The 27986-nt window shown below is 42.5% G+C and overlaps 2 protein-coding genes across 3 annotated transcripts in view; one reads left to right on the forward strand and one right to left on the reverse strand.

The window, feature by feature from the left end:
* ccdc51 (coiled-coil domain containing 51) overlaps positions 1–2796 on the reverse strand; it is an 83850-nt gene extending 81054 nt beyond the window's left edge. The window contains exon 1 of the mRNA XM_043707793.2: positions 2676–2796. The gene's annotated coding sequence lies outside the window, so the exon portion shown is untranslated. The remainder of the gene's footprint in view (positions 1–2675) is intronic.
* Positions 2797–2966: 170 nt separating this feature from the next.
* ogg1 (8-oxoguanine DNA glycosylase) lies at positions 2967–27986 on the forward strand. 2 transcript variants are annotated; one of them, XM_087994161.1, is made up of 9 exons: positions 2967–3176; positions 7173–7315; positions 8638–9077; positions 14143–14322; positions 19550–19728; positions 20840–20987; positions 24114–24168; positions 24256–24305; positions 26801–27986. In XM_087994161.1, the coding sequence occupies exons 1-8, from the start codon at positions 3153–3155 to the stop codon at positions 24269–24271; spliced, it is 1185 nt and encodes a 394-aa protein (XP_087850287.1). In that variant the 5' UTR covers positions 2967–3152; the 3' UTR covers positions 24272–24305; positions 26801–27986. The 2 variants fall into 2 exon arrangements, with proteins under 2 accessions (XP_087850287.1, XP_087850286.1); XM_087994160.1 differs by lacking the exon at positions 24114–24168 and having other exon boundaries at positions 2970–3176.

Genomic DNA, 27986 nt, shown 5'->3' on the forward strand with positions numbered 1-27986 from the left:
GTGCTACCTAATGGCACCTCCCCAGCAATAACCTGCTGACTGATGCTCAGTTTCAGTTTGCCAGGTCCACACAGCTCCTGACATCATTGGCACAAACATAGACAAAACAACAAGGCGGAAGTGAAGTTGACTATTCTTGATAGCAAAGCAGCATTTGATTAGGCATGGTATCGAGCAGCCCAGGCAAAACTGAATTCAACAGGAATTAGGGAATGTTCTCTGCTGTTTGGAGTTGTACCTAGCACATAGGAAAATGGTTCTGGTTAGATGTCAATCATCTTAGCTTCAGAACACGACCCAGGCCTAACCATCTTCAGCTGCTGTGTTATAATGTCATGGGGAATATTCATGGATGACTATAATATTATGCACCATTTGCAATTCTTTAAATACTGAAGCAATCCAGAAGCAGCAAAACCTGTAGAACTTTTAGTCTTGGGCTGATAAGTAGCACTTAACCCTAAGTGCCAGGTAACAACCATCATTTTTAATTCATTCACAGCATTTATTGTCCACCCCTAATTGACTGGCAGGTAGTTGCAAACTAATCACATTGCTGTGGGTCTGGAATCACATGTACATAAGACTGGGTAAGGATGGTAGATTTCCTTCTCCAAGAGCATTAATAAACCAAGTGGGTTTTTATAACAATCGTCAACAGTTTCATGGTTATCCTTAGATTTTTTTTTTAAACATTGGAATCCAAGTTCAGTCATCTGCCACAGTGGGATGTGAAAACATGTCTCCCTGAATGTGGGCTAGGTCTCTGGATTAATAGACTTGTGTAATACGATTGTGTCATCACCTGCCCTGACCATCTCTCTCAGAATTCAATGGCATTACTATTTCTGCATCCTTCCCTATTAATATCTTGAGCATTACCACTGAGTAGAAACTGAAGGGACCAGCCTATTAAATATTGTGACTACAACAGTAAGTCAGAGTCTCGGAATTCTGTGGCCAGTAATGCCTCAAAGCCTTTCCACCATCAACAAAACCCAAGTCAGGCTGTCATGGAATACTCTCCACTTACTCTCACAAGTTACAAGCAGCTCAGCAGGATCTACAACTTATCTACACCCTTTCAAAAGTGCCTTCCAAATGTGTGACATCTACCATCTGGAAATTCAAGGGCAGCAGATGCATGAGAGGACCATCAATTGCAAGTTACCTTTCAAGCCAACACTATCCCGACTTGGAATCATATCACTGTTCCTTTAGGTGCATTGTAATCCTCAAACTCCTTTTCTGAAGCTCTCTTGAGTGGCCCTACACTACACGGATTTCAAGAAATGGCTCACCACCACTTATCATGGAGAATTAGGGATGGGCAATAAATACTGGCAGACACCCATATCCTGCAAAACAAAATCTTGAAATACTTTTCGGTCACCCCTCAGCCTTTTTCAAGAGAAAAATGGGCCAAATCTTTTTTTTTGGCTAAGTGTCTGCTGATCAGTTTTTGGACAGTTTTTCACTGTGAGGCCTAGCAAGATTTCTCACCATATCTTACCACACTCACTTTATTAACTCCTTGCCACACCTCTACAGCATTCCACTTGTCTGATTCTAGCCCCATTTTATCACAGCAACTCAACACTCAGCAGATAACTGCTGAAAGATCAGCATCATTGGCACCCATGCCATAATTAAAAGACAGCTCTGCACACGGATGAGCACTGGCATTCTGAAGCTGACCTGCTCAGACATGGATATTCAGTCAGAAGATGTCAGAGTGGTGAATCCTGCATGATTATCCGACAGGGGCCTGGTACAAAGGAGAGGGGAGACCTCTTCTGGGAGGACTGGCTCACAAGGGCAGCCTTATTCCAAAGGTGACATCTGGGCCCGAGCCATCTCCATGGTGCAGAGGAACTGCACATAACACTGCAAGAAGCTCAATGACCTTCTGCACTCTGCCAGCCATAGGGAGCCAATGCTTTATGAACACCAAGAATTAGCAAGTTCACAACTCTGATTCTTCCATGCTGTATGGATCTATTTTTCATTTCATCACAATTAATGACCAGGGGTACCATTGACCAGAAACTGAACTGGACCAGCCACATGTATGTAATGACTACAACAGTAGATCAAAGGCTACGAATACTGTAGCATTTAAATCACCTATTAACTCCTCAAAGCCTGTCCACTATCTACAAGGCACAAGTGAGGAGTATGATGGAATACTCCCCCTTGCTTGGATAACAGCAGCTTCAACAACATTCAAGAAGCTTGAAACCATTAAACAGCCTGTTTGATTGGCACCACATCCAAAAACATCCACTCTCTTCCAGAAGTATAATATACTGAAGAAATTTGCCAAAGATCCTTTGACAGCACATTTCAAATCCATGAACACTTCCACCTACAAAATACTTGGGAACACCAACATCTGCAAGTTTCCAAGCCACTCACCATCCTGACTTGGAAATATACCGCTGTTCCTTCTCTGTCACTGGGTCAAAATCCTGGAATTCCCACCCTAGCAGCACTATACTTGCAGCAGATGGACTGCAGCTTAGCACTACCTTCTCAAGGGGAGCTAAGAACAGCCAATAAATGCTTATATAGTCAGCAACACTCACATCCTATGGATGAATTAAAAACAGTAAGTCTATGCAAAATGTTAGTAAGATCTCAATCAGCAAGATACTTTAGGGAAGTGTACTCACAAACTCCCTCCAAATGTGTAATCCAACTTGAGTGCTTCTAAAACGTCCTATATTTAAATGTGTAATGTATATTATTACATGTGAAGTATTAAAGGATATGTTTAAAACAGCTCAAGGTTTCTTCAGCCCTACATCACTTGCTGCTCGTGCCTCTGCTGGTGTTTTGGAGAGACGGGAAAACCTCGGGAGACATACACTCGGCCAGCCTATAGTGTGGAGGAGGAGGAGAAGGAGGATGAAAGCAAATACCCCGCAAAAAGCTTCAGTCGGCCATCTCGGGGTGAGGCTCCGCGCGGCGAAGCGAGGCCCAGCTATCGGAAGCGACGAATCTTATTAATAAACCGGTACCGGGGGTAGGCATACAGGGCAAGTGGGAAGGTGTGAAACCAAAACAAGTAAAATTAAAGTCTGAATTTAGCTTTCAGCCTCTAAAAGCCAAGCGGGAATAGAGCGGACATTACCAAATGGACGGATTGGATGAAGTTTGTGTCTGTTAGTGACGTAAGGCGGAGCTTGTTCCTGATTGACGGAGGTGGGCGGGGTTTTAAGACGTTAACGAAAGGGGCGTGGCTTATCTCCGTGTGGACGTGTACGGGGCGGGATTTGTCTCTGGGTGACTGGAGGGGGCGGGATTTGTGTAAAGGAGGCGGGATCTGTCTCTGAGTGACGGGAGGGGGCGGGGTGTGTCTCTGAGTGACGGGAGGGGGCGGGGTGTGTCTGAGTGACGGGAGGGGGCGGGGCGTTGAACTTGGGACTGAGTGAAACTGAGTTGTCAGGCACAGCCTAATGTGGAGAAGGTGAGGACTGCAGATGCTGCAGAGTCAAGAGCATGGTGCTGTAAAAGCACAGCAGGTCAGACAGCATCCGAGGAGCAAGAGAATCGACGTTTCGGGCATAAGCCCTTCATCAGGAATGAGACTTGTGGACTGCTGGGGAGGTGTGGACCGGACAAGGGAGTCCGAGGAGAGAATGGTCTCTCTGGAACGCTGATAGGGTTAGGGAGGAAAATATGTTTCTGGTGATGGGGTCCTTTTGGAGGTGGTGGAAGTGGTGGAGGATGATGCGATGTATATCCTCCGCCACTTCTGCCACCTACATACGGACCCCACCACTAGAGATATGTTTCCCTCCTCACCCCTGTCAGCGTGCTGGAGAGACCATTCCCTCCGTGACTCCCTCATCAAGTTCACACCCCCCACCAGCCCACACCCCACTCCTGGCACCTTTCCCTGCCATCGCAGGGAGTGCAAAACCTGCGTCCACACCACTCCCCTCACCTCCATCCAAGGCTCCAAAGAATCCTTCCATATCCAACACAAATTTACCAGTACATCCACCAATGTCATCTACTGTATTCATTGCACCCAATGTGGTCTCCTCTACATCGGAAGACAGGATGCCTATTTGCAGGTCATTTCAGAGAACATCTCTGGGATACCTGCATCCACCAACCCCACCACCCCGTGGCTGAACTCTTCAACTCCCCCTCCCACTCTGTCAAGGACATGCAGGTTCTGGGCCTCCTTCATCGCCAAATCCTTACCATCCGACACCTGGAGGAAGAACGCCTCATATTCCGACTTGGGACCCTGCAACCACACAGATGTTGACCGTTTCTTCATTTTCCCTTCCCCCACATTATCCCAGTTCCAAAACTTCAACTCGACACTGCCTTCCTGACCAGTCCATCACCTTTCCCATCTATCTGCTCAACCCTCCTCTCCAAACTATCACCTTATCCCTCATCTTCATCTACCTACGCTTTCTCAGCTACCTCCTCCCCCCCCCACCAATTCCACCCCCCCTCCCATTTATCTCTCAGCCCTCCAACCCACAAGTCTCATTCCATTTGAAGGTTTTATGCCTGAAATGTCAATTCTCCTGCCCCTCAAATGCTACCTGACCTGCTCTGCTTTTTCAGCATCACACTCCACACTCTCGACATAAGATATAGGAGCAGTATTAGGCCATTCAGCCCATGGAGTCTGCTCTGCCATTAGATCATGGCAGATATGCTCCTCACCCCCATTTTCTTGCCTTCTCTCTATATCCCTTCAACCCATTATTAATTAAAAAGCTGTCTAACTCCTCCTTAAATGTACCTCCCTGTCCCAGCATCTACCGCACTTTGCGATAGCAAATTCCACAGATTCACAACCCTTTAAGAGAAGTAGTTTCTCCTCAACTCTGTTATAAATTTGCAACCCCTTATCCTAAAACTAAGACCTCTTGTCATAGAATTCGCCACAAGAGGAAGCATCTGCTCCACATCTATTTATCATCACCTTGAATACCTCAATTTGATCTCCCCTCATTCTTCTAAATTCCATTGAGAATAGGCCTAAACTGTTCAATCTCTCTTCATATGACGAACCCCTCATCTCTGGGATCAATCTTGTGAACCTCATCTAAACTGAACTGAGTGCCTCTAATGCCACTATATCTTTCCTCAAATAAGGGGACCAAATGGTTTCCCCATTGTAAAATTTCTACTACCTTTACTTCCAACTTTACTCTTTTTTTTGCACTCCTAATTAGTTTTTCACTTTTCCTGCAAAATTGTAGGAGTCAATAACTGTGTGTATTACATTTTAAGCTCCAGCTAATGTCTTAAGTAGAGGGCTGTGACTAGCTGAGTTCTTGCAGAGACAGGATGGGCTGAATAATCTCCTCAGTTAGAGCCAAAAGCCTGCAGATGCTGGAATCCAAAGTAGACAAACAGGAGGCTTCAGTTTCGGGACTGGGGAAGGGTTATACGTGAAACATTGACTTCTCCACCTCCTGTTTCTGGCTTGCTGTGTTCCTCCAGCCTTCTGTTTATCTATTCTGAATGATGTCCACAGCTGGTGATGAGAAGGGTCTGTGAGATCCTTTATGTACACACAGTCAGTCTGTGCCATCGCATTCTGCCCTCAACGTGGCTCTAGGGGGGTGTAGAAACTGTCGCACATCTCCTTGTAGAATTTGCCTTTGCAAAGGAAGTCTGGCGGAGGTTCACCCTGTGTTGAGGTTCACCCTGAGCAGCTCCATGATGTGGGACTCTGCTCTATAGTCTGTTCCCTGGGATGCACATCGAGACAAACATCAACTGGTGGGACCATCAACTCGGTGAAAGACACTCTTTGGTCTGCCCGAAACTTGTTGGTCTTCCAGGGCAAAATGTTGACCCCAACTGAGTGTTGCAGACTGCACAATCCAAGGTCCAGGACTACACGCTTGAGGGATGCGCTAAAGCTTTGGGCAGCTGCCGCCAAGGCGTAAAGTCTAAGGTCTTCCTGCTAAAGTTAAATGGGTTCCATTCAGTTATTGGATCCTCCTAGTGCCTCAACATATGTAACTATTAATATTGTATGTGTAGGAGAGGTCTTTGGTTTTTTGGATAGAATCAAAGTCCAATGTTTTATCTATTTACTTGATATGCAACTGTACAGAACCGAACTGCTTTTGTGACAATGTATGTACACAATTTTTTTTATGAATAAAGTATGGTTTTGAAATATAAAAGACTTTCTGCTGCACAATTTAGTGATTCTAAAAATAGGTGTATGGTGGTGTACTGGTCATGATACTATACTAATAATTTACAGGACTTCAAATCTCATTTGAGAAATTAAATTAGCTGGCATCTGTAATAACACCCCAAAAGATGCACTGATGTCCTGAATAGACCTACTATTCTGACATGCTGACTCCACTCCTACATCGATGTGATTAACTCTGAATGCCGAGCAAGCTGCTGCTACATCAGCTGTTGTGGTGTTTTTGGAAGGTAGCCACCACTACCTCCTCAGGGCAATTAATCCAGTGATGCCTTTGTGGCAAAAATCAGTGAATTAAAAATTATTTCCTCCCCTGAGGTTTTCATTTTTGTCCTCTTCTGAATGCCTCAGGTTGGGACCTTCTAGTGCTTGCTACTGCAATTGTCTGGGCCACTTCTGTTCTGATCTCTCTGTCCTCGGGTTCCTGTGAAACACGTTGGAAGGCTGAGGATCAGCATCTTGTCCTTCAATTATGCTTTTAAAACGCGATGTTTAGTTGAACAATATCTGATTATAACCACTGTTCCTATCTTTTTGGAGAGCTGTAATGAGATTACCGTTCTGACTACCAGGTTGACTGAGCGCCAGGGACTCGGATTTGATTTTAGTCTTGGGAGACTGTCTGTGTGGAGTTTGCACGTTTTCCCCTTGTCTGTGTGGGGTTTCTTCTGGGTGCTCTGGTTTCCTCCTACAATCCAAAGGTGTGCAGCTTTGCTGCATTGGCCGAGCTAAATACAAGGTTTGAAGGTTGGATTTGGGTGGGATGTTCTTAAGAGGGTCGGTGCATTTGTTCTGTCTTTCTCACACCTATCCCTGCCTCTTTGTTTGCTGAAGACTTGTTTACAAGTCTGCTGAAAGTCAACGTGCTGAAATATGAATTGTTTCTCTGTGCATTTCTCCAGAAAGTGAATTTTTATGTTTCTTGTAGTAAAATTTGTTCACTCAAATATTTTTACAGGGTAATTGGTGTAGTCAACTGATAAACAAAGTCATGCAGCGACATGCCACACTGACTACAGATCCAGCACTGTGGAACTTCATCCCCTGCACTCGCTCTGAGCTGTGGCTTGACATCGTGCTTTCTTGTGGTCAGTCATTCCGGTGAGTTTACGTTGGTGAGATTTGGTGTCAATTAGAATGGGATGAGTGTGCTTCACCATTATGGAATTAATTCCAGTGAAAACAAAGGCACATGTGAATAACACAACTGTTGTGTAGCCTCAAAAGGAAAGAATATCAGGGTCAGATATAGATGGGATCATGGTACAGAGTGTTATCAAACACTCCAAGGTCAGTTTGCACATGACTCTGATGAAAGGACATTGACTTCCTCCATTGATATCGCCTCACCTGCTGAGTAACTCTATCATTTTCTGTTTTTATTTCAGTAATAACATGGGTTGAATGGGGTGTAAAGATTCTGTCTCCTGTCATACAGCTCGAATTGCATGCCAGAGTCTCCACCTTGTGGGATTATTCCCACAGGAACAGTGCGGCATTCACAATTGTAACTCCAGCCACCATTTCCCTTTTCCTTCATAGTTACTGGCAGTATCCCTAGGATAAAGTGATAGACACAAGGTACGATTAGAATTTTTAAAAGCAATTTGATAAGTTCATGGATAGGAAAGGTTTAGAGGGATGTGATCCAAACGCAGGCAAGTGGGACAAGTTTAGTTTGGAAACTTGTTTGGCACGGATGAGTTAGACCGAAGGGTCTGTGCTGTGTGACCCTATGACTGGGTCTTACTCCACTCTCCCATCCAATATCTGTGTAGGATACAGGGACAAAGTCCTATTCCTACATCCTGCCCTGGGCTCAGTTTAACACACAGCCCCTCCACCAGTGGGAATGCTGGCACTCTCTTCCCTAGTTGCCACATGTCAATGTTGGCTGGGGAATTGGGACCCAGTTCTATCCATACGGTTGCTGTCTCCATCATGTCTAGCCACTGACAGGAGAAGAATGTCAGTGGGACCTGGGTCAGCAGTGGCTCAGCCCTCTAATGGAGGGACACAGTCAAGAATTGGGCCCTCTTACTCCCTAATAACTTCAAAACCATAATACCTTCTAAAGGACAGGCTCAGGTCACAGAAGAGAGAGGAGACTCTGCCTTTGTTACTACATGCTAGAGAATAATTCAGTCCCAATGATTCATTCCCAATTCTTTTGACTCCATTGAGATTAAGCAGGCTGAATTTGTTTTTTGTAAGGGTGGTTCCTAACATTTTGAATTGTGAGGCACGAGAGCTGAGGAGAAAGTTTGAGTGAGAGATGACAGGACTTGTAACTGAGCTAGAGGACAATGGGACCTGAAGGGCAATACTAACAATGGTGCTTCAGCAACCAGCAAATAGTTGGAACTGAAAGGCAGCAGGCAAATGTAATCGGCACTAGCCTGAACAAGGGTTTTCTGTTGCAGATGGCAGGAAACAAGACCTGGGCACTGGACAGGCGTCTTAGCCGATCGTGTGTGGACCCTGACACAGATGGAGGATAAGATCTGGTATCGGACGTATTCCGAGGAGGCAGAATCAACGAGAAATGAGAAGAGAAGAGGACTTTCCACAGATAGTATTGATGTTGAAGTGAAAAATGAAAGTGGAACAGAGGCTCAAATTAAAGTCAAAGATGGGAATTTCCAAGCGACAGAGATGAAGTCTCCTCAGGTGAAACTAGAAGCCGTGCAGCATGCGCAGGATGCCACACCCGGACGATTGAAGTTGGAATGCAGTGTTGTGGATGGAGAGGAATGCCGGATTTTAACCGACTACTTTCAGCTGCATGTCTGCCTCTCGGAGCTCTACTCACATTGGAGTCAAGCAGACAAACACTTCAAGCGAGTAGCACAAGATTTCCCTGGTGGGTGGGTTCCTGGAAGAGTTCAACAACTAGTATTCTAACAGAATATTATTTCATTTGAGGATCTGATTAATATTTTGTCACCCAGCACTGCAGGTACCATATAGGTTATTAGAAGATACTTTATGAGAAGAATAAGAGCAGTTTTGAAAGCTTTGAGTTTCTAAGGGAGGCTCGACAGGGTAGATGCTCAGTCGATGTCCCTCTTATGTGGGAGTCTAGAACTAAGAGACACAATGAGGAGTGTAAATTGTGAGAAACATCGCTTTTGATTGCATGAGGATATAGACGGGGGCTGGTCAGTGCCAAATGAAATTCAATCTGGATAAATGTGAGGTGATGGACTTGAGCAAGACAAATGATGCATAGGAATTCAAGATGAACAGTGGGACCCAGGGAAGCACCAAGGATCAGAGGAATATGTGAATGTCCACCGGTTCCTTAAAGTAGTGGGACAGTTAGATAAAATGTTTAAGATGGTACATGAGATACTTGCTTAGCTGAGCATAGAAATTAAGAGCAGGGAGATGATGCTGGAACTGTGTAACACATTGGTTAGAGGACAGAACAACCTCGGTTATCCAAACATCAATTATCCGAATTTTGGATTATCCGAACAAGATCTCAAGGTCTTGTAAAAACGCTATCCGTTATCTGAACAATCAGTTATGCGGACAAAATGCTCCCCACCCATCTCATTTGGATAATCAAGGTTGTTCTGTATTTTGTGCAATTCTGGAATCCACATTGTAGGAAGAATGTCATCAGAAGTCACACGACACTAGGTTATAGTCCAACGATTTATTTGAAATTACAAGCTTTTGGAATGCTGCATCTTTGTCAGGTGACAAGGTCACTTCACATGACGAAGGAGCTGTGCTCTGAAAGCTTATGGTTTCAAATAAACCTGTTGGACAATAACCTGGTGTTGTGTGACTTCTGACTTTGACCATCCCAGGCCAACACCAGCACCTCCACATTATAGGAAGGAAGTAAGTAACAGCACTGGAGAGGGTAGAGAGGAGATTTCCCAGGATGTTGCCTGGGCTGGAGAGTTTAAGCTATGAAGAGAGATTGGATAATCCGGGGTTGTTTTCCTTGGAGCGGACGAGACTAAGAGGCAATATAATTGAAATGTATAAAATTATAAAGGATATAGACAGGGTAAGCGGGAAGAAACTTTTCCCCTTGGTGGAGGGATCAAAGACTAGGAGCATAGATTTAAGGTAACTAGAGGAGATATGAGGAAAATGTTTTTCACGTAAATACTGGTGGGACACTGAAATTCACTGCCTATAAGGCTAGTAGAGGCTGTAATAGACCAGACAAAAGTCCTCTCAAGATATATTTAGAAGATATGCTGAATCCTAACTTTTTCTTATTTTGAAGATAGGTGTAAGGTGTTGCGTTTCCGATGCAATTCGATTGGTCAAACAACTTGGCTTTAAGCAAAACACTCTGTATTTTAACTGTAATGTAAAAATAGACAAAATAACAAGAAAAGAAAAGATTTGGCTTAACTGTAACTATCAACATGCTTAACAACATAATATATTTTAATTACTGCTAATTAACTGTTCCAATATCATGACATCCCATAAACATACCCTTGCCAAAGACAAATCCAGTAAAATAGATTGGCTCACATGCAATTCTAGCAGCAGGAAGAGAACCCCAGCTCTGAGCTGTAACAGAGAGAGGAATAACAGCTTCCACATTCGGCTTCAAGACCCCAGGAACAGCTGAAAGCAACAACTACAAATCTCAGTTCTGTGGGAGCTTGACCCCACCCATTTAGACAGCTTGTATTGTTCCAACTTAAAAAAAGACCTCACAAGCTGTTTATTGGCACTGAGCAGAATGCTCGACACCTCTGTCTCAATCTTCAAATAAAAGAAAGGACAAAGTAAACCTCTTAAAGCCATAATATTGCCACAAGGTAGAAACCATGGGGGTGGTACGCTGGCTCAGCGGTTAGCACTGCTGCCTTACAGCCCCAGGGACCCGGGTTCGTTTCCCACCTCGGGTGACTGTCTGTGTGGAGTTTGCACATTGTCCCCGTGTCTGCGTGGTTTTCCTCCGGGTGCTCTGGCTTCCTCCCACAGTCCAAAGATGTGCAGGTTAGGTGAATTGGCCATGCTAAATTACCTGCAGTGTTCAGGGATGTGTAGGTTGGGTGCATTAGTCAGGGGTAAATGTAGTGGAATGGGTCTGGGTGGGTTACTCTTCGATGGGTCGGTGTGGATTTGTTGAACCAAAGGGCCTGTTTCCACACTGTAGTGATTCTATTCTATGGATTCTACGAACCCTTATAACATTAAGAAGTATTTTGATGTGTATTTGCCATGCCAATGCATGTGACACTACTGACCAAGCACTGGAGAAAAGGATGAGAGTGGTTAGATGGTTATTTTTGACCAGTATGAACACGATGGGCTGAAGGGCTTTTCTCCTCAATGCACATCTCTGACTCTATGAGGACACTTTTCCTCATCTGAGTCTTAAATCACAAACCCCTCATTTAAAAGGAGAGGCAATCTGGAATGTACCCGTTTTATTGACTTTTTGATGCCTCAAGAGACGAATCCTTAAATTCCATCTAACACATATTTTACCTACAAGAGCAGAATTGCTGTAAATTATTTTTAATCTACCTACTCAAACATGTTATGATACACCTCTGGAGGCAAGTGGGACTTGAACCTGGACCTGTTTGTCCAGAGATAGGGACATTGCCCCACACCACAAGATCCACCACTGACATCCTGTGCGACTGTAATTGGCTATCCATCTAATTTAATTAGGGATACATTCAGAAGTACCTCTTATCATGACAGAAACATCCGTGTTTGGGTGCCTTGGGGCAGCACTGTGGCTCAGTGGTTAGCACTGCTGCCTCAGCGCCAGGGACCCGAGTTCAATTCCAACCTCGGCTGACAGTATGTGTGGAGTTTGCACATTCTTCCTGTGTCTGCATGGGTTTCCTACGGGTGTTCCGGTTTCCTACCACAATCCGGTGAATTGGCCATGCTAAATTGCCCATCGTGTTAGGTGCATTAGTCAGGGGCAAATATAGGGTAGGGGAATAGGTCTGAGTGGGTTACTGTTTGGAGTGTCGGTGTGGACTTGTTGGGCCGAATGACCTGTTTCCATACTGTAGGGAATCTAATCCCAAAGCCTGTCACAGAAGTGTTCGCAAGCAGGATCTGATCCTGAGCCACATAAGGACCCACATGCGCTGTTCCGTATTGACTATGTTAACTTACTTCGTCCAGTTAAATAGCAATCTATTGGGTTGAGGTTAGGGTGTATAATTTTAATGTAAGTTCAGATTTGTTTTACTGGGAATGAGGAGAATGATGAAGTGGCACCTGAAATATTCCAGTAAGCTAACAGGGTGAAATGATGAGGGTAAATTGCTTAGACTGTGGTCCCTCACAGTTTGGTGATTGTAATTTAGATTTTTATAGGATTTAATAAAGTAAATAATTATTTTTGCTGGTGGGACGAGTCCAGAAAAGAGATGATAAATAACCTTATCTTTAGGATTAAGATCATTCAGATGTGATGTCAGGAAGCACATTCTCAGAAGATGTGGGAATCTAACATTCTTCCTCCAAAAAGCTACTGGGGCTCAGTGCCAATTGACAGCTTTCAAACTGTGACTTTTAGATTTTTGATAGGAAGTGATGTCGAGAGAAAGAGAGAGAGAGAGAATCGAACAGGTAATTGGAGCTATGGAAGAGATCATCCATTATCTAATTGAATTCAATGGCAGGCTTAGGGGCTGATGGCCTGATCCTGTTCCTAAGCTGTTGTGCAGTCTGAAGGGTTCTCCATTAGTCTTGCTGCTATTTAACTAGAGGCTGCAAGGAGCTAGTGGTATTGAACTGTGACTAGATTAGCAATGCAAAAAGCTTAGTGTTCTGGGAACGTGGGTTCAAATCCCACCATGGTAAATAGTGGAGTTTGAATTCAATAAGTATTTGGAATAAAGAGCTGGTCTAATTGTGACCATGTAACCATTGTTGATTGTTGTTAAAACCCTTATGGTTCACTAGTGCCCTTCTTTAGGGAAAGAAATCTGTCATCCTTTCCTGGTCAGGTCTACATGTGACTCCAGGCCTACAGCAATGTGGTGACACTTAACTCCTCTCTAGGAAATTTATAATTAACAAATGATGCACATACCCCATGAGCAAATATTAAAAAAAACAGTAGGTGGCCATGTGTTCCTGCTGTGTAGTAGGGTCTTGTTGGTGCTGCACTTTAAGGGGTTAGTACCACAGTGTGTGTTTGCATGTTAGCGACAATATAGTGATTATGTTACTGGGCCAAAATTCAAGAAATATGAGTTAAGAAACTAGTTTGATTATTTAAATTGAGTTTTAAAAATGTGCTAAAAGTTAAGATAAAAAAATGACCATGAAGGTCATTGGATCAATGTCAATGACCTTTTGATTTGAATTATTTATTGTCACTTGTACTGAAGTACAGTGAAAAGCTTTGTTTCCGAGCAGTTCAGGCAGATCATAGTCAGCAGGGATATACAGAGCAAAGGGTTTAAAAAGAGGCATACAGGTAACATTGTATAGGACGTACAAGAGAGATAAATGTTAGCAAGATCAGCATTATTTGAAGTTAGAGAGTCCATTCAATAGTCTAATGACCTCAACCTGTTACCTAGTTTGGTCTTTATGTGGCTACAATTCATTTCAACATGATTGTCACCATTGTCTCTAACCAGGGATGGCCAGTAAATGCCAGTCCAACCTGTGACACTCACGTCCTAACCATGACTAAATAAAAACATTTCTTGCACTGTCACTTCATTTGCAAACAGAATGCCCTTCTCAGCAGATTTCCTTAAACTCATTTAGTTCAAGAATAATTTTCAAGTCCAAAACTTCTAGCATATGATGAGATAAACCAATGCATTACATTCAGGTGATTGTTCAACATGCAAAAAGAGAGCGTGCTGGTTATTGTGGGACAGTTTCTGTATTCAGCTCTGCAGTGAGTAATGAGTTCATTTCTAACTTGAGCATGCTCTGTGCTGTTTCAGGTATTCGCCTCCTGCGACAAGATCCCACTGAGTGTCTCTTTTCTTTCATCTGCACCACCAACAACCATATCTCGCGTATCAGTGCAATGATCGAGCGTCTGTGCCAGACCTTTGGAGAGAGGCTGTGTAAACTGGATTCGTACACCTACTATTCATTCCCAACATTCGAGGCCCTGGCAGGTTAGTGTCACAGCAAGAAGAAGTTGATCTGGCTTCTGACTAGTGCAGGGTTTGTGCTATAGCCCATTTTGATTTGATTTATTATTTTCACATGTGTCTGTGTGCAGTGAAAAGTTTTGTTTTGCATGTGGTACAGGTAGATCATACCATAGAAAGTGCATGAGGGTATAAAGCGAGGACTACAATGTTGTGGCTGCATAGAATGTGCACAGAGGGTGAAATAAAATTAAATTTAAAATCTGAAACGTCCGTTCAGAAGTCTAATAACAGCAGGGATAAAGCTGTTCTTGAACCTGTTGGTACATTTATACTTTTGTATCTTCTGGCTGACAGAAGAGGTTGGACAAGATTATAACCAGGTGGGAGGGATATAGAAAGCATGTATAGAAAGCAAGAAAAATTAAACAGGAACCCCACTCCTTGTCACTCTCCAGTGACAGTGCCCACCCCTCCTTTCCTGGAACAGGGAAGCACAGATCTACAAGCATTTTCACCCGTGAATCAGAGTTTGGGGCTTTCTTGTGATGCCCAATGTGGTTGAGTAGTCTCTAACACAGCACTAAGGCTTAGGCATGAAGAATGGCTCAATGTAGTGGAGGATGGCCAGTGGGATGTGAAACTGAGTCAATGCTTTGGGTGTTGAGGAAGGATGGATCTCAGCACCAGTCTGAATGAGGGTTTTCTGTAGAAGATGGCAGTGGAGGGGACAACACATCGAGCTCAACAGGAATGGATTTTGAATTGTATCTGCCTGAGTCCAACCTGGTGATTTGAAGTTGTTTCTCTGGCCTCTGGACACCCCAAAGGAGATCACAGCCAATGAAGTACTTTTCAATCATTTTCACTGCTATGGCAGCAGCCAATTTGAATATAGCAAGCTCCCATTAACTGAGGGTTTGAGCTATCAGGAGAAACTGAATAGGCTGGGACTATATTTCCTGGAGCAACAGAGGCTGATGGGTGACCTTCTAGAGGTTTATAAAATCATGAGGGGCATGGATAGAGTGAATAGCCAAGGTCTTTTTCTCAGTGTAGGGGAGCTCAAAACTAGAGGGTGTAGGTTTAAGATGAGTGGGGAAATACATAAAAGGGACCTAAGGGGCAATGTTTTCATACAGAGGGTGATGTGTGTATTGAACGAGCTGCCAGAGGAGGTGTTGGAAGCTGATACAATAACAACATTTAAAAGGCATCTAGATGGGTACATGATGAAGAAGGGTTAGAGTGATATGGGCCAAATGCTGGCAAATGGGACGAGATTAATTTGGGATATCTGGTTGGCATGGATGAGTTGAACCAAAAGGTCTGTTTCTATGCTAAACATCTCCATGAACATAGGAGGTATAGTTAGTAAATTTGCAGATAACACTAATATTGGAAGTGTAGTAGACAGCAAAAAAATGTTACCTCCGAGTACAACGGAATCTTGATCAGATGGGCCAATGGGTTGAAGAGTGGCAGATGGAGTTTAACTTAGATAAATGTGAGGTGCTGCATTTTGGAAAAGCAAATCAGAGCAGGACTTATACACTTAATGGTAAGGTTCCGGGGAGTGTTGCTGAACAAAGAGACCTAGGAGTGCAGGTTCATAGCTCCATGAAAGTAGAGTCGCAGGTAAGTAGGATATTGAAGAAGACATTTGGTATGCTTTCCTTTATTGGTCAGAGCATTGAGTATAGGTGTTGGGTGGTTATGTTGCAGCTGTACAGGAAATTGGTAAGACCACTTTTGGAACATTGCATGCAAAATGTTTTGTGCAGTCTTTGCATGGAATCTTGCACGAAACACTCTGTAGGACAAACAGGCAGAAAATTAGCAATCCGTCCCCATGAACACTAACTAGCCACTAAACACCATGACCAGCTCTCCCTAGTAGCCACACAGATGAAAATGGCCACAAATTCAACTGGGACAACACAACGATCATAGGACAAGCCAAACAGAGGACAGCCAGAGAATTCTTAGAAGCATGGTGCTCATCCTCGGATTCTATCAACAAACACATTGACCTAGACCCAATATACCAGCCACTACAACGAACAACTGGAACCGGCAGCTGGAAGCAGCAGAAACAGAACCAAATAAATTCCAGAAGACACAATACAGCAGCGCTTCACAGGAAACTCCATAGCACTGAAGATGTCACCTAAACAGGACAAAACATCTGCAAATCAACTTCCCAGCTCGGCAAACATACCCACATCTATATTCAGGATATTCTGTTCCTGGTTTTGCAGTATAATCTCTGACTATTGCATTTCCCTGTTACTGAGAATCATTTGAAAAATGTTTTGGTTTCTTTTCCCCCATTTATTTACCAAATGAAAGTTGCAAAATGTTGCTGTGGAAGGAAATTTCTTGAAGTATCTTCTCAGTGGCTTGCCAAGTTTGTCAACTGATTAGCTGACCAGGACATCCTGCTGAACATGTGCTGACTTGAGTATTGTCCAGAATGAGACTTTAATACTGTCCAACGTTAATGACTGGGCACATGATTGGTTAACTTGAGTCAACAGCCCTTCTGGGTTCACCTGCAGTCTTCAGAATAAAAGGTTAACATCGCAGACTTGCATGGTTGTGAAGATGGAAGTGAGTTTAATAAATGGCACTTTCTCTCTGTGCTGAAGTGGACTTGTTTAACCAAGCTGTAGATTACTTTTTGGATCGTGGTGAATTCTTCGCAATTATTATATGCAGTCACAGAATTTTGTAAATGTATAACCTGTATTTTGCCAATGGCTCAATCAATTATCTGTGTAACTGTTGTCAAGTAAATGTGTAACCACTTCCAGGTAGTCCTATGGCTACAGTCATGTAACCTTGTAAATACCAGTAAGTAAAATCAGTCAGGTAATCATATTACCAGGCAACCAGATAATCATTGTGTGACCACAGCAAGTTACCTGGCCCTTACTGCCAACGGAAATCAGTAGGTAAACTGGTTATTCCATTGTAAATGAGTTTCAAGCTATTCACTGTCCAGAGTATATCTAGAGTTGGCAAGTCTATTAATAAACATTTGAGGGAGTACTTGTGGATGAATGGAGGTTAATGCCTAACCATGGATTCGCACCCCAGCAAAGTATGAACACTTTGAGGAGGTAGGGAAGATAAGAGAAAGCAAATAATCTTGTAAATTAGATTATTAGCAACTGGCGCGGACAAGTTATATGACTATGACAAACATATCAAGGATTGTACCAGTGAAGAGGTTGCATTTGTAGCTTTTCTCCTTTACCACAAGATGGCAATAATACACTGGAAAACTCTTACGTTTTTAAAAAGTAATGAAAGAACAGGTCCACTGCCTCCAAATGGTGCTCTTCCAAACCGCACCAGTTATAATGGACCAAGTCTTGGCCTGCTGTTCCACAGAAGAAGTTGGGAAATTCTGACGTCTCCAACTTCTGTCTTACTGGATTAACTTTGAACACTGTGATCTCCAACCATTGTTGCTTTCAGTACAGATTCCAGCATCTGAGTAATTTACTCCTAAGTTGCCAAGTTTTGTTGAATTCTTCAGTGATCTGCTGTTTTGGCGTTATTGAGTGATCAGACAGTGTAAATCTTAGGTGGATTATTTGTGTGATTTTGGTTGTGGGTTATTTGTGTGATTTTGGTTGTGGGTTATTTGTGTGATTTTGGTTGTGGGTTATTTGGTTTTTGCCTTTCCATTAGAAGCTTTAGCTACTTGGTGTAATGAGTATGTTTTAAACTGCAAAGTGTATCAATAACTCGGATTAGCCTTGTTTCAGTCATCACTCTCTCCCTTTAGGTTACCCCTCTTTTAAAACTGCTGCTGTGGAGATTTAGCGCACTCTCATTTGTGAGAACCTGCTCTTCAAACATTAGCTGCAATGTTTTGCTACAGATGACTATGATTCTAAGGTATTACGTTGGCTGTAAAGTGTTTTTGAGCCATCCCTCAGACCATTAACCAGGAGATGCAAAAGGAGACAGGCTGATAGACATACATTGCAATCATAGCAGGTAAACTTTAGAGGCTCTAGCATCAGAAATGATCAACTTTAGTCAGTATAATAGGTGAGTTTGTGTACAGAGAGGTATTGCGTGAGATATGTACACAGGGTAAAATGATTAATTTATGTAATCATGTACCAAGCACAAAGTGGAACAGATTCAGTGAAAGATACCACTAGGCAGGGAATTCAATGAGGTATAGTTTCAAGTTAATCAGGAAATGAAGAACCAAAGAATATGTTGATTTTTATGTTCAGGCAATGATGTGCCGTAGCAGTGTTTTGGATGGAAGATGATATGAGCAGGATCAGGTCAGAGAATGCAAAGGTTCTGGCAACAATGGGGGTTACCATTGATCAGAAATAGAACTGGATCAGCCATATAAATACAGTTGCTACAAGAGCAGGTTAGACTGGAAATTCTGTGGCCAGTAGTTCATTTCCTGACTTCTCAATGCCTGTCCACCACCTACAAGTCACTTGGCTGGATGAATGCAACATCAAAAACACTCAACACTATTCAGGATTTGGAGGTACAGGTGTTGGGGTGTACAAAGTTACAAATCACACAACATCAGGTTGTAGTCCAACAGGTTTATTTGGAAGCACTAGCTTTTGGAGCGCTGCTCCTTCGGAGCAACCACCTGATGAAGGAGTCTATAACCTTGTGTTGTGTGATTTGTAACTTTGAACATTATTCAGGGCAGCCTGCATGATTGGCATTCTATCCATTGTCCCCTTCAATAGTCATTCCCTCTATCACCAGTGGCAGCGGTTGTACCATGTATAAGATGCACTGAAGCAACTGGCTCAGACTGTTTTAATAAAATATTCTGAGCCTTCGACCTCTACCACAATTGGAAGCAACAGATGCATTGGAACGCCACCACCTGCAAGTTTCCCTTCCAAGTCACACACCATCCTAACTTGGAAATGTATTGCTTTCATTATCAATGGGTCATGCTATCATAATCTCATAACGGCCCGTGGATTTACCCACATCATAGAGACTGCAGTGATCCTGGATTGCAGCTCACCATCATGTCCTCCAGGTCAGGTCTCGCTTGTAGGGGTTTCAGCATTCAGTGAATGAGGTGGATAAAAAGGAAATGGTAAGAAGGGAGATTAATATGGCAAAGCACAGGCAGGATGGAGGGTAATGTGGGAAGCGTGAAGATGATATGAAAGAAGACATTTTTGCTGGGTTGTTGTAAAAGATAATGATTTCCTGTAATTTTTCCACGTAGGAGATGATGTGGAAAAACAGTTACGGGCTCTGGGATTTGGATACAGAGCAAAGTTCATCAATCAAACTGCGAAGATGATACTAGAGACACATGATTCAAATTGGCTGAATTCACTTCGTGAGGCACCTTATGAGGAAGCAAAGCGTCTGTTGCGTACTTTACCAGGTGTGGGGGCCAAGGTGAGTCCGCTAACCTGTAAATGACGGGATCCTCACATTCTGGGAATGATGGGATTGTAAACATTTTGCTTCCAGAATTCTAAACTGAAAGAAATGTATTTCATTTTCATCAATTTGAATTTTCTAATTGCAGGTTCAGCAAGGAAAACACAGAAGAGAGTTAATCACGAACATTTCTCTGTGCTTATTATTCTGTTTGGATTGTGTGCTAATCATAATGACAGCCAACAATGCTGGGGAATTGAACTCCCACTCTACATTAAAGCTGCCTAGTGACATTGATTGCTAGTATTAGACTGAAGGCATTTATGAAGTCAGTGTTTGAGATTTGTACCAACAATTAAGAGCCAGATTTAGTGGCTTTTGCATTCTGTTTCCATTCACTCCTCTCCCATAGAATTGAAGTGTGAAACAAGCAGAGTTTTTCTGAGTTTGTGGACAGTTCACACTATGTGTTTATACCATAGATACCTGCACAAACCATTCATTCCCTGCAATCAGTTCCATCATTCTGTTAGATCATTGCTGAACTGTATCTTAATTCCAAAAGAACTGCATATGGTGTAAATCAGAAACACAAATGGAAGTTGCTGGAAAAGCTCAGCAGGTCTGGCAGCATCTGCGAAGAGAAATCAGAGATAATGTTTCGGATCCAGTGACCCTTTTAAGGAACACTTTCTAAGGGTCACCAGATCCGAAACATTAACCCTGATTTCTTTTCACAGATGCTGCCAGACTTGTTGAACTTTTCCAGCAACTTCTGTTTTTGTATCTTAATTCCATTGACCAACCGAGAATTGGGTGATCTCAGTGTTAAATTTTATTTGAGCCAGAATCCACAGCTTTTTGGGGGAGCAGTTTTAGATTTCCACTGTTGTTTTGTGTGGAAAATAATGCTTCCTGATCTCCATCCTGAAAGACCAATCACCATTGTCCTTTTGTTTTGAATTCCTTTATTGGGCAAAATCATTTCTGTTTTGAATTTTCCTTTTAAAACCCACTCTGTGTTCTAAAATCAAAGAAGTGCAAACCAAATTTATGTAGCTTATTTCATCAGGCAAGTTTTGAAACAATTAATTGACACAATTACTTCCCTGATCTCTGGCTCTAGGTGGCTGACTGTGTTTGCTTGATGTCTCTGGATAAGCCGGAAGTTATTCCCGTGGACACACATGTCTGGCAGATCACTAAGCGTGATTATCTCTCCTACTTGGGGGCAGGTCAGAAGACCCTTACTGACAAGGTGTATCGAGAAATCGGTAAGAAAAAGATAAACTCTGGTTGTTAATGGGATAAATAAACTGCATTGTCCCCATCACTAGTTAGATAACTATTTATAGATTCACTGAATCATACAGTACATAAGGTGGCTATTTAACTCCCTTAGATTTTGCCAGTCCCTTCAAGAAACAACTTATTTAGTCCCAGTCTCTGGTTCATTCTTCATATACCTGCAATGTAATCCTCAAGTATTTACCTAACTTCCTTTTTACAAACTACAATTGGACCTGCCACATCAGACACTACATTCTGGGATCTTAATCGTTCATTGCTCAGTAATGATTTTTCTAAGTTACCTCTGGATCTTTTGCCAATCATTTTAATTATCATTGGTGAACCTTCTGTTATTGGAAACAGGCTCCATTTTACATTCTCCAAATTATTCACTGATTAAAACTCCTCTGTCAAATCTCCTCCTAGACTTCACGACGCTAAGTATTAACCTCGTTTTGTCTAGTCTATCCAAGTTACTGTAATCCCTTATTACTGAAACCATTCGAGTAAATATGTCTTATACTGAGTCCAAGGTCTTCAGGGTTCCTTCTAACATGTGGTGCCTAGGATTGGCCATCATATTCCAGTTGGCCAGAACTAGCATTTGATATCGGTTTAGCTTTATTATATCTCTATATAAAATATATCTCTTTATAAAATCCACAATCTCATTTGCTGATTTATTAACCTGTCCTGTCACCTTCAAAGACTAGTCTGAGGTCTGCTTGTTCCATACGTCCTTGTAAAATAGTATAATTTAGTTTGTATTGTCTGTTCTAATTGTCCCTGCTTTTCCAATTTTCTGCATTGAATTTTGTCTGTTAAGACTATGATGGGAAGAATGTGCTAATGATCAAGCCCCACTGCACCAGTCACACCATTGGTATAAATGCGTTGATTCAAACCCAAAATGGTCAATTGTTTCTCTTTTGTACGACTGTCCAGATTAACAGAGACTTTCACTCCCCTCCTTTAGTTAAGTCAAAATCCATTTATTGTAATACCCATTTATTTTTAAAAGAAATGACAAAAACTGGTTAACATCTAAACTATAATCTGCAATTATAGTTTCGAATCTTTGGAAAATGACTACCAGTTAGCTTTGCACGGCTTTTGAGTTAGTTAGAAATACTGAAGTTTGGAAACTTTATCAGGTCCTCAGAAACATCTATTGAGAGAAGAAGAGAGACTTAGGACCTCTGGCACACATCATGACTGACATCTTTGGTTTGTAAAACAGAAAATTGAGGCCAGTAAGAATTGCTAGGCAACCACTCCACAGAGACCCCATCGTCTTCCCAAAACCTGGTTAAACGTCATAAACCCCACTTCTTATCTCCTTGAACATTTTGCTTGCCTTTTCTCCAAGGTTTCTATTGTCATTTTCCTGTCCTCTGGGACCTTCCCTAGCTTCTAGTAATTCCTGAAAGATCACCACCAATGTCCTTTCAGCTATCATCTTCCCCAGCAGCTTCACCTTAATGTAGGCCACTGCACTCACCTATGCCCCCTGATTCCCTTCAAGTTCTGGGATGCTGCCAGTGTCTTCCACTATGATTCTTCTAAACTGTAAACAAAGCTAATTTATTTACTTCTTGTAAGTCCCTCATTAGGTAAACATTTTTCCACTAACACTGCATGAGTTTGCAGTCATCTGCTCTCTGACAATACTGGGTTAGGGCACTGTTTCTGAAGGACTTTCTGACCTTGTTATTTTTTAAAGAAAACCCTGCCCAAAAGTAACCAACACCATAAGCTATTATTGTGAAGTCAAAACTCTAAAATACATGAGTAAATTATACACCTTTCATCACATTTGACACATGGTAAATGAGCCATTTTCAATCCAGAAAACGCCCAAACAGTTCTATATCTTCCCATTTTTCACATAATCCTTAAATATGAGTATGTATTCTTAACACCAATACTGTTTGTTTACCCAGTCCTCTAGCTGAAAGTACCCTCTTTTTTAATATATTACCATCTTCCTCCCCATTTAATACATTGGCAGGTTTTGCGCAATCTGCTAATTTTGGAATTGTGGTCAGTAAACACTCAACTCCAGGGTAAAAACAATGACTGCAGATGCTGGAAACCAGATTCTGGATCAGTGGTGCTGGAAGAGCATAGCAATTCAGGCAGCATCCGACGAGCAGCAAAATCGACATTTCGGGCAAAAGCCCTTTATTCCTGATGAAGGGCTTTTGCCCGAAACGTCGATTTTGCTGCTCGTCGGATGCTGCCTGAATTGCTATGCTCTTCCAGCACCACTGATCCAGAATCCAATCAACTCCAAGTCCAAGTTATTAATGTACAACCAAACCAGCAGTGGTCCTAGTGCTGCGCCTAAGGTGGCGAATGCTTCTGGATACCTCCCTCCAATCAAGAAAACCCACCTGAACACACTATGGAAATTCCTTCCCTTAACACTGTCACTGCCTCATCTTGCTTTGTGCATTCACACACAGGCAACTCAAACTTTTTATTTGTTTTCTATGATCGCACCTAACTCTGTATTACTTCCATAAAATCATCTTTCTCAGGTGACCTTTAATCCTACTTTTTACCTTGTTGCACGATCTATGCTGAATAGTTTGTTAAATAGGTTACTTATCCATAAATAGTCCTTGCCGCTATATCTATGAAAAACTGTATGCAGAATCTCTTGGATGCCAGTACCTTGCTGTCTAACATGCTCATTATCTTCTCAAAGAATTCTATCAGATTTGTCAGGCATGACCACTCCTTGATGAAGCTCTGCTGACTCAGCCCTATCTTACCATGCACTACCATCATCCTTAATAATGGACTCGAAAATCTTACCAACAATCAAGGTCAGGCTAACCAGCCTATATTTTCCTGACTTCTGCCTTCCTCCCTTCTTAAACAGGGTGTCCAGTCCCCTGGGACCCTCCTTGACTCTAATGATCACTAAAAGATCGCCACTAATGTCTTCACAACCTTCTCAGCTATCTCCTTCAGGGGTGTAGTCCATTTCTAATTCACTTTATTATCTAATATGGTTTTCTTACATGTTTCAGCTTTATTCCAGTGCTTTTCTATTCTCTGATCTCTGATATGGTGCAATTATGTACATTTATATCTGGTAGAAATGATAAACACAAGGTGTTACTGTGCAGAACCTATCACCAGATCATCATATAGGTGAGCTTTCTATTCTATACTTCTAACATGAAGTTGTTTTATTGTAATATCGGAAAACTTTGACTAGTTTCAATATTTTTATTTCAGGCGATTATTTTCGTAGCCTATGGGGTCCTTTTGCTGGCTGGGCACAAGCTGTAAGTAATAAAAATGCACAATTCATTGACAGCTGTAAGAATCATAATGATCAATAGAACCATAGGAGACTAGCAGAATTCTAGAATTTGTAACAAGTGATAAAAGTGAAGAGGTAATGATGAATCTGTCTAACCTTAATATGACCTCAATTAGATAGGGTGAATGTCACATTGAATAAGAGTATTGAAGCATTATTGAGGGTCCAACAGAGACTGAATAGCTACTGTCTGTATAAGGAAATCAACATTGAAAGATGCCCTTGAAGATTGCGGCCTTTTTAATGAATAATGTAGATTGCAGGGTGATAGGATAGAAATGTTTAAAATTTTGGAAAGTTTGATGAGTAAGAGTAGAATGCTTTTAGTCGTTGAGCGAATAGGAGGCTTAAGTCAAGGCAACGGGAATTTTCAGGGTTTATTTGACCTGATCATGTGCCATGACCATTTGAACCCAGCCGTCTGAGGAGTGGGAGTGTCCAGTGTCTGCCTGCATATTCAAGGCTTTCTGTAGCTACTGAAGTGTTTCATCAACATCTGAAACTTTCGCCTTTATGAACACGTGAATTAGACGCAAGAGGAGGCCATTCAGCCCATCAAGCCTGCTCTGCCATTCAATCAGATGACTTGACTCCAATTACCACCTACTGCCAATAACCTGAACTGATCACACATTTGATGGTTAACCACCTTAACTGTGTCATCATACCCTCCCCCAACAAGACAATTGAACTCATGTCTCCTGTGTGATAGGTAGGGAAATTAACCATGATCTCATAAAGTTAAATCAAGTTTGAATTTGATTTGTTAAGCCTCTTCAAAGACCGCAATTTCCCCTCTCAGGTGATCTGGAAGGTGAATAATGCCTTCCAGATCATCTCCTCCACTTCCCGCAACTTTGCCCTTGAACTCCACCCCTCCCAACGCAACAAGGATAGAACCCCCGGTCCTCACCTTCCACCCCTCAAATCACCAAATACAACACATCATTCTCTGCCATTTCCGCCACCTACAATCAGACCCCACCACCCGAGATATATTCTCTCCCCTCCTCCCCCCACAATCCTATCTGCATTCCGCAGAGATCATTCCCTCTGTGACTCCCTCATTAGGTCCACGGCCCTCACCAACCCACCCTCCACCCCTGGTACCTTCCCTTGCTGCCGCAAGAGGTGTAAAACCTGCGCCCACGCCTCCGGCCTCACCTCCATCCAAGGCTGCAAAAGATCCTTCCATATCTGGAAGAGATTTTCCTGCACACCCAAACACCTCATCCACTGTGTCCATTGTTCTCAATTTGGTCTGCTCTGCACTGGATGCCAATTTGTAGAATGGTTCAGGGAACATCTCCGGGACACACACACCCAACAGCCCCGTGGCCAACCACTTCAAGTCCCCCTCTTGAAGTGCCAAGGTCTTCAAGTCCTGGGCCTCCTCCACCAGCAAATCCAGGTCTCCCGACAACTGGAGGAAGAACACCTTGTCTACTGCCTTGGGACCCTCCAACCACACAGGATCAAAGTCGATTTCACCAGTTTCCTCATCTCCCCTCCCCCCCCCCCCACTTTATCTCAGATCCAACCCTCCATCTTGGCACCACCCTCTTGAACTGTCCTACCTGTCCATCGTCCTTTCCACCTATCAACTCCGCCCTCCTCTCCAACTTGTCACCATCACTCCCTACCTTCATTTACCTATCGCCTTCCTAGCTACCTTCCCCACAGCCCCATCTCCTCCCTTTTATCTCTCAGTCCCCTTCTCCTCCCTCACATTCCTGAAGAAGGGCTTATGCCCAAAATGTCAACGCTCCTGTTCCTCGGATGCTGCCTGATCAGCTGTGCTTTTCCAGCGCCACACTTTTTGACTCCTGATTACGGTAAATGTCAATCACGGTCAGCAAAAGGATTAGACCAAGAGGCTATAGGTAAAAGGTTAAATCTTAGACTTTTGGAACAGGAGAGCAAGAGGATCATTGCATAATTGTGTATGCATTCCAAAGTTAAATAGTTGAGACAGAAACTGTTGACTTTCAAGAATAAATTGGATAGGTGGAAGAAGGAAGAAAAGAGCTAACAAAGGTATGGGAACAGGATGGTTAAATCTGTTCAATTTGAGAGTAACTACCAGCTTTGATTAGATAATCTGCACAATTTTTCTTGCATGTTGGCATTTCTGAGTAATCTATGTACTTTAATGATTAATCGAATCAGACAGAACATTGTATCTAAATTCAGTAATCGCACGATAATCTCTTTTGGCATTCTCCCCAATCTGGAGAGAGCTGCAAGTGTAATTAATAAGGAGTTTGTACCTGGCTTGAATCAGTTATATGATTTGTGATAATTCCTTCACCTTGGCTGATATATTGGTGCAAATTGAAAGGGCAGCAGTTATAGAATTAGACAGCTTTTGGCAACAAATGGACTATGATTTGTGTAGCCACTGTGTGTCCTTTTTTTGCCTCAGAGTAACTAATTGCTTATACTTCCCTTTGCCAGGTTTTGTTTTCTTCAGATTTGAAGAAATTTCAGGGGTACAAGTCTAAGCAGGATTTACAGTAAAACTGAGAAAGCAGGAGCTACCAGCAGGAGTTACTATTGGTCCCATTTAATGTAGAGGATGATGGGATTACGGTTTTTCGTTCCTCCAATGATATTGTAGTTGTGACCACCATCTTGCCTCACTGTTTAAGCTTTCCCTCCAGCACAGCCTGGGGCCCAGTTTCGCTTTCCCTGTGGAGGAACACAGACTTGTCTCTTTCTCCAGTTTGCTCATCTTTCACTTTGCAAATGTTTGTCAGAATTATCAAGGCCAGACATTTTGAGCTCCTATTTTCTGTCATGATTTTTATTCTTAAGAATGCTACAGTGGAGCAGTACTGCAATCATACAGCAAACAGAAGAGTTTCCAAACACTATTCGAACTGGGGGGGGTTACTTGGTTTTGTGTTCACCTTAACAGGAGGCAGCCTGGGTGTTACTATCAAATGAGAGTATTCTGTAAAGTAACTTTTAAGCAAAATCCATTTCAGTTATAGATGAAAATCTCATTAAGTTACTGTTTAAACCACTAGGCATCCAGTGCTACAAAGCCCCTCAAACTCCCCCAAATCCCCCCACCCCACCAGTTTAAAAAGTACATGCTTCTCTATTTCTGAATTTTTAGCCAGAGTTTGGGTGTGGTCTGTTAACATAACAATGTAAGAGATAGGAGTGAGACATTAAGCTGCCTTTGCTATTCAGTAAACTCTCATCTAGGCCTCAACTCCACTTCCCACTCGTTCCCCATAACCTTTAACTTGCCTTTATGTTCGTGAAAGGGACTGTTATAGGGTAAATTGGAGATCATGTTGCTATTTGAGGAAGCTAAAACTAGGTTTGGTAAATATAAATTAGATTGTAATAAACTCCAGTGGGTAATTCAGGAAGTGGAACACAGAGCAGAAGGATCTGCTGATGGGAGGGGATGTGTGGACCATAAATGACCATACAGACCAGTTGCGCCAAGAGACTCCATGCAATACTTTCTGTGTTACCGAAACTCCGTCAAGCTGCCTTGGAAGGGAATCTTTGTGGAAAGTGTACATGTGTATATGAATTTAATACATGTATAAATGGCTAATTGTTCTATTAATGTATTTTTATAAATCTAATAAAGAAAAAATGTTGCTAAAATTGGATTTGA

The sequence above is a fragment of the Chiloscyllium plagiosum genome, unplaced genomic scaffold, assembly GCF_037043375.1.
Source record: "Chiloscyllium plagiosum isolate Xiang-an unplaced genomic scaffold, Cpla_swu_hap1 HiC_scaffold_14, whole genome shotgun sequence".
Classification (NCBI taxonomy): Eukaryota; Metazoa; Chordata; class Chondrichthyes; order Orectolobiformes; family Hemiscylliidae; genus Chiloscyllium; species Chiloscyllium plagiosum.